This window comes from Callorhinus ursinus, unplaced genomic scaffold (assembly GCF_003265705.2).
Source record: "Callorhinus ursinus isolate GAN/ISIS: 27379988/994484 unplaced genomic scaffold, GSC_fseal_2.0 scaffold12, whole genome shotgun sequence".
Lineage (NCBI taxonomy): Eukaryota > Metazoa > Chordata > Mammalia > Carnivora > Otariidae > Callorhinus > Callorhinus ursinus.
Window position 1 is genome coordinate 50,800,266 of NW_027397074.1, and position 12,393 is coordinate 50,812,658.

General features: G+C 44.5%; 1 protein-coding gene across 5 annotated transcripts in view; it reads right to left on the reverse strand.

Annotated features, from left to right (window-relative positions):
* ELMO1 (engulfment and cell motility 1) overlaps positions 1-12,393 on the reverse strand; it is a 525,187-nt gene that overhangs the window by 37,435 nt on the left and 475,359 nt on the right. For all 5 annotated transcript variants that reach the window (XM_025873160.2, XM_025873157.2, XM_025873158.1 and 2 more), the window contains one exon: positions 4,433-4,596. In XM_025873160.2, the coding sequence (XP_025728945.1) occupies positions 4,433-4,596 (164 nt within the window). The remainder of the gene's footprint in view (positions 1-4,432; positions 4,597-12,393) is intronic.

Here is a 12,393-nt window from a genome sequence, read left to right on the forward strand (position 1 = left end):
GTGGATGTCTCACGGACACCTCAAACTTGACAGGTCCAAAGCTGAACTCCTGACCCCCTGTCTCGACCTGCTCTACTCCTTCTCGCCTTTGGTTGGGCAGCTCAAACGAAACTGTGAACTCCTCTTTGACTCCTCTCTTTCTCTTATTCAATCAATCAGGAAATATCATTTCTTATCTTCAAAATCTATCTAATCTATAGTAGAGACTTGAATCACTTCGAATCATCTCTTGCTTGGGTTATTGAAATAACTTCCTTACTGATCTCCCTGCTTCCAGACTTGCCTCCCTGGAGTCTATTCCCACTATAGTAGCAAGAGGGATTATTTTGAAACCTGAGTCAGAGCACGTCGATCCTCTGCTCAAAACCCTCCCAATGGCTCCCCAACAAGGCCCTCCATCATCAACTCCCAGCCACTTTTCTGGACTCACCTCCTATTGCTCTCCTCCTTGCTTAGTCTTCTTCAGCCACAGTGGCCTTCTTATTTATTGAACACCCGGACCCACTACCACCTCAGGGCCTTTGCACTGGTGTTTCTCTCTGCTGGAATACCCTTCTCTTATAAATATATGCATGGCCTGCTCCCTTAGTCCCTTAAACATCTTAACTCAAATGTTACCATCCCAACTAGAGGGATCTACTCTGACCACATTACTTAAGGCTGCCAGCTCTCCATTTCCCTTATCCTGCTTTATATTTCCATTGTCATTATCCTCTTTTAACATGCTATCATCTTTACTACGTTTATTGTCTGTGTCTCCCCACTAAAATACAATCATTGCAGGGCGAGAATTGCATCTGTCCTCTTCACTGCTAAATCACCAATACACAGAACAGTACCTGGTACGTGGCAGGCATTTGATAAGCATTTGTCAAGTGCACTGAACACTGAAAACTGTGTAACTGACCAGACCATCCTGCTGGCACTTGCTGAGAGAAGGCCCTACACAAAGCTTGTGGCGAATATTTAGTGAGGGGGCAGATAGGGAGGGTAGGCGTTAGCCTGATTTCTGGCCCCGTTTTTACTTTTTCTTTCTCACTATACTTCCACTGTACCTTCTGAGATAAGGCGAGGCATACACAAATACATTCATAGTGTCAGTTTTACCACTGACATATCAACAGTGTGACAACATGTCCCATTCTGGTTATCAGCTAATGATAAGAGGGACCATTTCTCTGAGTGGATACTATGTGCCAGGCATATATGCTAAGTGCTTTTCAGGCACTACATCCTGGAATCTTCCTAACTGTGCAATGATGTGGACACTTTAATCATATTTTCTTTTTTAGACCTTAGAAAAACAGGCTTAGAATGGGTTATGTAACTTGTCTAAAGAGCCACATGTCCAAGTAGTGGCCTTGGAGTCTGAGCCCAGATTGGTTAGCTCCCTGGGTGTGGATTTTCTACCTTTTGCTGCCATGCTTCACTGGTGTTTATGCTTGCATCTCTCCTCCCCGCCCCCCGGTGTAGTGTTAAATGATCTGTTTTTGGACTGTTCAAGTTTTTTATATACATTAACTCGGATTAGTTGTGTGGAGAGACTTACCTTCCCTGTAAAGTCATGCTAAGTGGAAAGTAACAAATATCTCCTCTCTGAAATAATCGGTCAAGAGCTAAGAAATACAACAGAGCTTCTTCAACCCACTGAATATTCCCCCCAAATATTTGCTCACACAGAGTGTACATTTTTCTACTCAGGAAACATAAACGGTTTATAATAATGGGACGCGTGCCTCAAAGGCTCTCTGGGGCACTTAGGTTTGCCACCGAGCTGTGTGCGGCAGGCACAGAAGGAGCCAGGCCATGGGGAGAGCACTGTGGGGGTCAAGAGGCTGGTGAGGGTATGGCCAGTAGGGTTCTGTACCAGTGGGCAAGCCCCAGCCAAGTCACTGTCCCAGTGTGCAAACTGCGAAGCTTCAACTAGATGACCTTAAAGGTGCTTTTCAGTTCTAAATTTAGAATATCCTAACTCCCGAGCTTGGGGGAGATGTGTCTCCTGTGTGCTCTCATGACAACCCCCACCTGTGTTTCCTCCACTCAAGCACAGTCTGTGTTAACCCTCCCACCCAAATTTCACAACCTGGGACAGTAGGGGGTGGGGGGGGCAAGGGTCTCTGGTTCTCTGCCCGTCTGCAGCACAGGGCCTGGCAGGCAGGAGTCACTCGAGACATATTTGTTAAATGAATGAGTGAATGAATGCAGACCATCATACATGGGCTGTCCCTTTCTGTTGACGTGGATTTGTCCTGTGAGCCATGTCAGCAGCCTTTAGGCTTTATCCAATCTTGCAGTGAGTTCCTGTCTAGCAGGTCATTGTAACAGACAAAACATCCCTGGATGAGCAGCTAGAGGCTGGCTCCCACCTGCCCATTTCGGAGGCTGGGATAATGATCAGGCTGGCCCATGGCCTCCCCCTTAAATGCTATAGTTTCTAACAAGCCTTTATTGCAACTACGGCAAGGGCCCCAGTGAGCCGTGGTGCTTTTCAGTCCCATGGCCGAATGATGATACCAAAGCGACATACATACAGAAGATTTCCTTTATATTTGCATTGCTTCTCCTCACATAATAAATGCAAACATAAGAGCTTCTTATAATCAAGGGAAAATGTCAGAATGTCATGGGCAGAGCCTCAGGAAATAAAGGTATGAAGCCAAAACAGGAGCAAAGTGTTCACACTTCACATGCAGTTAACATTCTTGCTTAGAATAAAGTCATGGTCAAACAATAATTTGGGATCCCTCGCCCTTGACTGAAGTGGTTCCTCAAGTCTCCCTTTAGGTTTTAAGAACTGCTGTCAAAAGCATAATGAAGTCTCTGTGTGTCTGCCCATCTGCTGAAACAAACCTTAGGGAATCCAACATTTTGGTGCTGTAGGCCCTGTGATGGGACGAGGTGCCACTGTCCCTCTCCGCAAGTAAGAAACCATATCTCTGAGGAGTCAAGCATTTATCAGAAGGGCTTTCCGTTTGGTATTTCTAGCTGTACCTTCTGGCTGAGGACCAGCCCAAAGGCCCAGCAGTGCTTGCTGCAGAGCTGGCTGGTGCTCAATGCAAGTACAAGTCAGGTCTCACTATGATGCAAGCCAAAGACCCCCAGGAAGCATTCTCGCCCTGCTGCCCAGCTTCACCCTCACTCAAGTCTGCACTTCTGCTCCGCAGCCTCTGACGGTGCCTCCCAGGGCCTGAGAGCAAGCCTGCATGAGGGAGCTGCAGACCTGTGAACTTTTTTAAACCACATCTTAGTCTTGCACTTTGCAAAGGAGCTCTGCTGGGGTGGACAAAGCATGAGCTGAGGGATCTGTGGGCTGGAGTTCACGTCCCGGCTCCTCCCCTCTCTCTGGACTACTCCTGCTCCCTGAACGGGAATAAGACCTACCTACTTCATTCACATGGATGTGAGGAAATGAAACAGCAGGAGGGGCTGCTTTGCAAATTGCCAAGCACTAAAAATGTCAAATATATATATGAGAGTAGTGGACAGGAAGAGGGGCAGAAAGAAAACGAACCAGAAACAGAGAGAGATGGCGTTCGTGTCACAGTGACACCTGTGTTGTAAGTCGGCTTCATAACAAAAGTTCAGAAGAAGCTGTGTCTAGTCTTCTGAGGGAGGAATGGGAATACATTTCACACACTTTCCTTGCCCCCACCTCTTCTCTTGTTTCCTTCCCTATAAATTATAAGGGTAACAGAACTGACCTAGCTCTTAGAAAAGGACAAGGGAAGATAAATGGGCCAGTTCTAAGAAAAGACGGAGCAGAGCAAACAGTCTTCATGTTGGAGGTTCAGAACATCCTAAAGATGGAGGCACGCGAAATGACAACCGTCGCAAGGGGCACCTGCTGCAAAGTCCTATAAGCAGGGGCCCTGCTGCTCTCAGACGCGGGCCTATGGGCTGATAGTCATGGGGGCGATGCAAGGTGCTCCAGGGCGAGGCAAAGCCGGTGGATGGGGGCAGGGGCAAGAGAATCTCTCTCTTCCTCTCCGTCTCCCTTCCACTCACCACTTGAATGTTCATATTGCCTGAATTACCGGTGGGCTTTGTTCTGGCTGGGCAGAGCGTCTTCCGCTCAAAAGCACCCACCAAGAAATAGCTTCCCAGAGAAAAAATATTTGTTGTAAGTGTTAGGAAAGGCCCCCCCACTTTTCAGCTACAAATTCTCAGGGGACTCATCAGTAACCAGGCCTCTTCCTGGCTTAGGTCCTGCTGCCAAAGCACCTGTCCCTGCCTCCTCCTCTGCCGCCCCTGCACCGCCTTCCTCGGGGAGCTGCTGAGACTTCAGGAACTGAACTGAGGTCTTCCCGAGTGTCTTCTGTGGGCCTTCTGCAAACAGCTCACAGCATGGCCCACTGCACTGTGTGTGATCGGCCTTCAGACCAGAAATGATGGGTCAGAGCCTCTGAGGAGACAGAGCTCAGGGGTTACTTACAAAATCGGGCGAGACTGGAAATCCTCCTGGTTCATCCTCTCAGACTGGCGGATTTTCAGGATCTCAGTGTAGCTCAGGTTCTGCAGTTTGCACTTGAACTGGTCCAGGGAGCTAGGCTTGGTTGTAAGAGCTCTCATAACCTGCTCCTTCACCACCTGCATTACCTGTAGATGAAAGGAAGACCGTAACTTTCCTGGAGGGTTGTCCTTGCCCGTTTGGAAATGGGTGAGTGAACGGCTCCCTATTTCCCTGCTCCTTACCCCCCAGCTTCCCTTCCCCTGCACTCTCTGTCCAAACTTGAGAGTGCTTTTCCAAAGAGTAAACTACCATAATGTACATCTTCCACTTTCTCTTATGCTGCTGGAACCACAAGGAAGGAGATGGATTGACGAACTTGGAATTGGGTGGCAGGAGGCCTGGCTGGGAGGAGTGCTCCATTTGCTCAACATATTACGGGACCACTGCTGAAGCAACACTGCATACAATGCAAACTTCAAAAGTGAAAGAAGTCCAAGCAACAGCTAAGAGGCTGCATCACTGCTATTTTTTCCAGAAGAAGATCGCTGAGACACAATTAACTGTGGAAGTCTGGTTGGCACTGGTTCAAACGAACATGAAATGATACCCACACTCGCCCCTCTGACAATGCTTTCCCCATGTAGTGAAGGCCTGAGTGTTCATACACATAAGGGATCTGAAATTGTGTGTGTGCTGTTGCCTTCTTGAGCCAGGCACTAAAAAGGCGGTCTATTAAATAGAACAGACATATCCCATTGGAAGCCTCAAGAAAAAAAAGAATATGGTAATGTGCTGCCTAAGGACAGAGTCCAGCCCACAAGGAGGCAATTAAGCATTGCCTCTATTAATGTGGATTCTTCTTCATCAGAATTTATAAAGCAGGAAAAGACCAGAAAAGACATAGAGGCATCCAAGAGACATGTAGTAATCTTCCTGCTTCTTTTTTTTTTTTAATCCTTCACTGCAGAGAACAATTGTTATCACTGATGAGGTATCTACTATGGTGGAAGCTTTATATGTATGTTCCCTCTCTTAAACCACTCAAATCTAGGAGTTAGATGTGGTCATCATTCTATTTACATATGAAGAAACTGAGGCTTTGAAATGTTAAGTAACTAGTTCAAAATCATAGCACTGGTTGGTAGGTGGATGAGCTGGGATTTAACACTGCTCCACTGCCAATCACACCACCATTCTTGGGGTCACTCAGTAATGTTAAAATGAAAGAAAATCACAAATGCACCTCAATTATATCCTAATTCTGTGCCAGACAGATGTTTATTCATCATCTCATTTAATCGTCCCTCCAATACAGTAGAATAGGTGTTATTACCCCTATTTTATTTTATTTTTTATTTTTTTTAGATTTTATTTATTTATTTGACAGAGAGAGACACAGCGAGAGCAGGAACACAAGCAGAGGGAGTGGGAGAGGGAGAAGCAGGCTTCCCGCGGGGCAGAGAGCCTGATGCGGGGCTCGATCCCAGGACCCTGGGATCATGACCTGAGCCGAAGGCAGACGCTTAATGACTGAGCCACCCAGGTGCCCCTATTACCCCTATTTTAAAGATAAAGAGGCTGCGACTGAAGATTGAGGACTTACCCAAGGCCACACATATCTAGTTGAATTCTATGACACCAAGTAGCCCCACATGATGGATACTGCATGCACTTGATGTTGAAAAGCCCTGGCATACTGCTTACCCTTCATCATTATGAATATGATCCCATTATACTCCTTATGGCTTCTAATCAGTTGTTCGTCAAATAAATCACACATGGTAGGTACTCAGCAATTGCTCATGGACTAGTCTTAGACCGAGATGTGTTTTCACGAAGCATTATTGTAATAGAGGGAACAACTGTATAGCATTGGAAAGACTGTGGCAAACCTGAACTTCCAAATATCTCTGAGTGCTAGGTGATGGGAAAATCTCACTGCCTTAGAAAATATCAGGCAGACACCTGAAGGCTCCTCGTACTTGTTGAGCTCTGTTTAATGGTGCTGCCCCTCTCTGATGTGCAGGTTGCTAAGCAATCCACTCAGGTTTCTTTCTCCAAGTATCTGTCTCTCTGATAGCTGTCCAGTCCATATTAGGACCCGTCCAATGACCCGTGGGGGGGGGCTAGAGGACATTGGGAGGTAGAACACCCTCCTTGATAATGAAACTAAACTGGCCTTCAGGAAAAGCTAGGTGTTGCCCAGGAGGCTACAAGTGAACCGCTACATTAGGGATGCCAGGTGCTCTCACGCTTTGGTCATCCGCTGACCCATTGCTTCCAGTGCTGCCACGCTTCAGGGGTCCCGGCTTAGCCACGTTTTTCTTTAGTCAACTGAAAATGGCTGAACTGAAGAGAAGATGATTCATAGGTGATGGGAATAAAAACAAATCTACCTATTTTCAAGTGATATCAACCCTCACTTTTCCTTATATGCTTCTGACATTCGGGAACCCAAGTTCACAGTAAGAATACCCTTCACTATTTAAAGAAGAATTAATACCTATTCTCCTGAAACTGTTCCAAAAAATAGAAATGGAAGGAAAACTTCCAAACTCATTTTATGAGGCCACCATTACCTTGATCCCCACACCAGACAGAGACCCCATCAAAAATGAGAATCACAGACCAATATCCTTGATAAACATGGATGCAAAAATTCTCACCAAAATACTAGCCAATAGGATCCAACAGTACATTAAAAGGATTATTCACCACGACCAAGTGGGATTTATCCCCGGGCTGCAAGGTTGGTTCAACATCCGCAAATCAATCAACGTAATAAAATACGTTAACAAAAGAAAGAACAAGAATCATATAATCCTCTCAATAGATGCAGAAAAAGCATTTGACAAAGTACAGCATCCTTTCTTGATCAAAACTCTTCCGAGTATAGGGATAGAGGGTACATACCTCAATATCATAAAAGCCATCTATGAAAAACCTACAGCGAATATCATTCTCAATGGGGAAAAGCTGAGAGCTTTTCTAAGGTCGGGAATGCAGCAGGGATGTCCACTCTCACCACTGCTATTCAACGTAGTATTAGAAGTCCCAGCCACAGCAATCAGACAACAAAAAGAAATCAAAGGCATCCAAATCGGCAAAGAGGAAGTCAAACTCTCCCTCGTTGCAGATGATATGATACTGTATGTGGAAAACCCAAAAGACTCCACCTTAAAACTGCTAGAACTCCTACAGGAATTCAGTAAAGTGGCAGGATATAAAATCAGTGCACAGAAATCAGTGGCATTCCTATACACCCACAACAAGACAGAAGAGAGACAAATCAAGGAGTCGATCCCATTTAAAATGGCAACCAAAACCATAAGATACCTAGGAATAAATTTAACCAAAGAGGCAAAGGATCTGTACTCAGAAAACTATAAAATACTCATGAAAGAAATTGAAGAAGACACAAAGAAATGGAAAAACCTTCCGTGCTCATGGATTGGAAGAACAAACATTGTGAAGATGTCAATGCTACCTAGAGCAATCTACACATTCAATGCAATCCCCATCAAAATACTGTCCACTTTTTTCAAAGAAATGGAACAAATAATCCTAAAATTTGTATGGAACCAGAAGAGACCCCGAATAGCCAGAGGAAAGTTGAAAAAGAAAAGCAAAGCTGGCGGCATCACAATTCCGGACTTCCAGCTCTATTACAAAGCTGTCATCATCAAGACAGTATGGTACTGGCACAAAAACAGACACATAGATCAATGGAACAGAATCGAGAGCCCAGAAATGGACCCTCAACTCTATGGCCAACTCATCGTTGACAAAGCAGGAAAGAATGTCCAATGGCAAAAAGACAGTCTCTTCAACAAATGGTGTTGGGAAAATCGAACAGCCACATGCAGAAGAATGAAACTGGACCATTTCCTTGCACCACACACAAAAATAGACTCCAGGGGCGCCTGGGTGGTTCAGTTGGTTAAGCGACTGCCTTCAGCTCGGGTCATGATCCTAGAGTCTTGGGATCGAGTCCCGCATCGGGCTCCCTGCTCAGCGGGGAGTCTGCTTCTCCCTCTGACCCTCTTCCCTCTCGTGCTCTCTATCTCTCATTCTCTCTCTCTCTCTCAAATAAATAAATAAAAAAAAAGACTCCAAATGGTTGAAAGACCTAAACGTGAGACAGGAGTCCATCAACATCCTAAAGGAGAACACAGGCAGCAACCTCTTCAACCTCAGCTGCAGCAACTTCTTCCTAGAAACATCGCCAAAGGCAAGGGAAGCAAGGGCAAAAATGAACTATTGGGATTTCATCAAGATAAAAAGCTTTTGCACAGCAAAAGAAACAGTCCACAAAACCAAAAGACAACCGACAGAATGGGAGAAAATATTTGCAAATGACATATCAGATAAAGGGCTAGTATCCAAAATCTATAAAGAACTTCTCAAACTCAACACCCAAAGAACAAATAATCCAATCAAGAAATGGGCAGAAGACATGAACAGACATTTTTCCAAAGAAGACATCCAAATGGCCAACAGACACATGAAAAAGTGCTCAACATCACTTGGCATCAGGGAAATCCACATCAAAACCTCCATGAGATACCACCTCACACCAGTCAGAATGGCTAAAATTAACAAGTCAGGAAACGACAGATGTTGGCGGGGATGAGGGGAAAGGGGAACCCTCCTACACTGTTGGTGGGAATGCAAGCTGGTGCAACCCCTCTGGAAAACAGTATGGAGGTTCCTCAAACAGTTGAAAATAGAGCTACCATACGATCCAGCAATTGTACTACTGGGTATTTACCACAAAGGTACAAATGTAGGGATCCGAAGGGGTACGTGCACCCCAATGTTTATAGCAGCAATGTCTGCAATAGCCAAACTGTGGAAAGAGCCAACATGTCCATTGATAGATGAATGGATAAAGAAGGTGTGGTATATATACACAATGGAATATTATGCAGCCATCGAAAGGAATGAGATCTTGCCATTTGCAATGACGTGGATGGAACTGGAGGGTGTTATGCTGAGTGAAATAAGTCAATCAGAGAAAGACATGTATCATATGACTGAATTCTTAATCTCAGGAAACAAACTGAGGGTTGCTGGAGTGGTGGGGGGTGGGAGGGATGGGGTGGCTGGGTGATAGACATTGGGGAGGGTATGTGCTATGGTGAGCACTGTGAATTGTGCAAGACTGTTGAATCACAGATCTGTACCTCTGAAACAAATAATGCGAGAAAAAAAGAAGAAGAAGAAGAAGATAGCAGGAGGGGAAGAATGAAGGGGAGTAAGTCGGAGGGGGAGATGAACCATGAGAGATGATGGACTCTGAAAAACAAACTGAGGGTTCTAGAGGGGAGGGGGGTGGGGGGATGGGCGAGCCTGGCGATGGGTATTAAAGAGGGCACATTCTGCGTGGAGCCCTGGCTGTTACACACAAACAATGAATCATGGAACACTACATCAAAAGCTAATGATGTAATGTATGGTGATTAACATAACAATAAAAATTTTTTAAAAATTAAAAAAAAAAGAATACCCTCCACTAGGTAACATATTTGCATACTCAGGAGGGTTTTCTGGGAGGTAGTGTCTTATCACAAAAAAGCAAATCTAATGGCAGGATTCTCAGGAAAACTACAGAAGAAAACTTGGGGGATGACACATCTCAATCATATCCTCATAGGTCTGCTTTATGCAAGGACCTGTGTGCCATGCTTGCCCTGTGCAGGGCTGGTTGCTGGTGATAGCAGCGACGTGATGACATAAAGGCAACTGTCCTGTTGTCCTCTCATTCATGGGAGTTTCGAGGATTATGGCTGAGTCCTTCAGTCTAATTCCCTTGGTTCCCTGCTCACCATAAACCAGACAGTATTGACAGAAGCAATTAATAAAAAGTTGCTTGAGGAGCATTAGCTATGAAGTCAAAACAACAAACATCACTGAGTACTTACCATGTGTCTATACTGGGTGAAGCACTAAGAATTCAAAGGTGAATAAGGTATGGCCCTTGCCTTCCATGGGCTAGCCAGACATGGGACCTGGGCAACGATCATGACAAGAGAAGAGTGGATGTGACAGAGAAGATGGACTGGTGGCCTTTGGTGGCAGGTGGGGAGGCACTTCAGAGAAGACACTGTAAGGGTTTTGCAAGGAGAATGGGTATTCAGTGCTGTGGGAAGAGATGAATAACCTGCACACAAGCCCTCATTAACCCCTTTGAGCCTGGGCCGCATCTGAATTGGGACCAGTTACATAAGCATCATTTTCTGCCCCCAGCACAATGGCATCAAGGAAAATTTCCATTTGACCTTCCACCTGATCAGCTTCTTTTTTTTTACTCAAGCAAAATGCTGAATTTGGGATGCTTGACAAATTTTGAAATTGTGACCATCTTATATCATGTGGTATAAACGGTGGTTAAATTTGGTCACAGCTGAACTATACAACACTTTGTTGTTTCATGAGAGGGGCATCACAGGAGCTACCCCTTTCCCCATTTAGAGAAACTCAGAGTTGGGTCAAGGAGATAATTATCATCTCCCAATGTTACTTGACCTTCATGTGGGAGGTAGGACATGTAAGAAAGGCTAAGACAGAGAGATTAGAATACCAAAAATGAAGAAGCAATTTTAAAATAGAGCCAGGTTAAAGCTGGGAAAGTTTCAGAGACATCTCCACTTCCCTCATTTTATAGATAAGGAAAGAGGGCCAGGGGATTCTCCCACTTTAAGGGGAGAAACACTTCAGTGTTTCTTAAGGGGCTGTCACAGAGATGACAGTCACCAGAACACATAGGATTGAACACAATGATTACACTAGTAGGTGCCCGGGCATGTGACCTGAGCTGACCAATCAGTATCCTTCCCCAGACTTCTGACTTGACTTGAAGCAGAGGTGAAGCATGTTCTTTTCCCCTAAAATTGACAACTATAACACTGTCTCTTACATGTGGAAGAGCGGAAGATATTGAGACTGATTCCATTCAAATTAGACAGAAGAAAGATTTGTGTGTGTGTGTGTGTGTGTGTGTGTGTGAGAGAGAGAGAGAGAGAGAGAGAGAGAGAGAGAGAGAGAGAGTTAATAACAGTTAAATTATATTCAACCATAATGTCAATTCAATGGTGACATTTGGTGGTTTTGTTACATGAACCTTTACTTCCCCAATTGAATGGAATACCTGTCACTTGCAACTTAAGATCTCAACGAATACATACAATGAAGTCAAAGAGGAGTATCAGCTTATAGGGTGGAGGTTGCCCAGATTGGGGAAAAGTAAGAGAAGGAAGCTGGAGAGAAACAATGAAGCTACTTCAATAAGAAAAACCTTTAAAAAATCATCTTCATTTATATGCTCATGGTTGTACCTTTGCGTGGAAATCATGATAATCCCTTATGGTGGTATGGGAAATTCTTCAGCTCCTACTTATACCTTATGCTTAAAATCCACTGTTAAGAGTTTCAGTTCCTCTAGCTTAAGACTTTCATCTTTTGCTAGATGTAAGAATCCATAAGTGGGACAATCTTTTAAATTCCCAACAATCACTTATGCTTCCGTTTAAAAGTGAATATAGACCATTTCCTAAGAGTAGGTTGATAGGATAAGAAAGAAGAAGCCAAGGGGGCACTTGGCCTTAGGGAAAGGGATGCAAGTAGTTAGGATATAGCACGGAATGAGGTTGGTGGAGGGAAAGACTGGCTTTGCCTGATTTACTTCACAGTTTTGCTCTGGCCCTGAGAATTTCTATGGTAACTCTGTGTGCCAAGGAAAATGACCCCAGGGAAAGATGTCATTGATTATTTTTTTACAAAGACAAAAGAGTTATATAAATCAAATATTTCTCTATTTCTTTGCAAAGTAGCTTCCAAAAAGGCTAGAATTAATAGTGTTAAGTGTCTATGAATGCTCTATGTGCATGATTTAAATCAAGACACTCACAACCACCATGCTTGACTCTGTCTTCTTTGGAAAA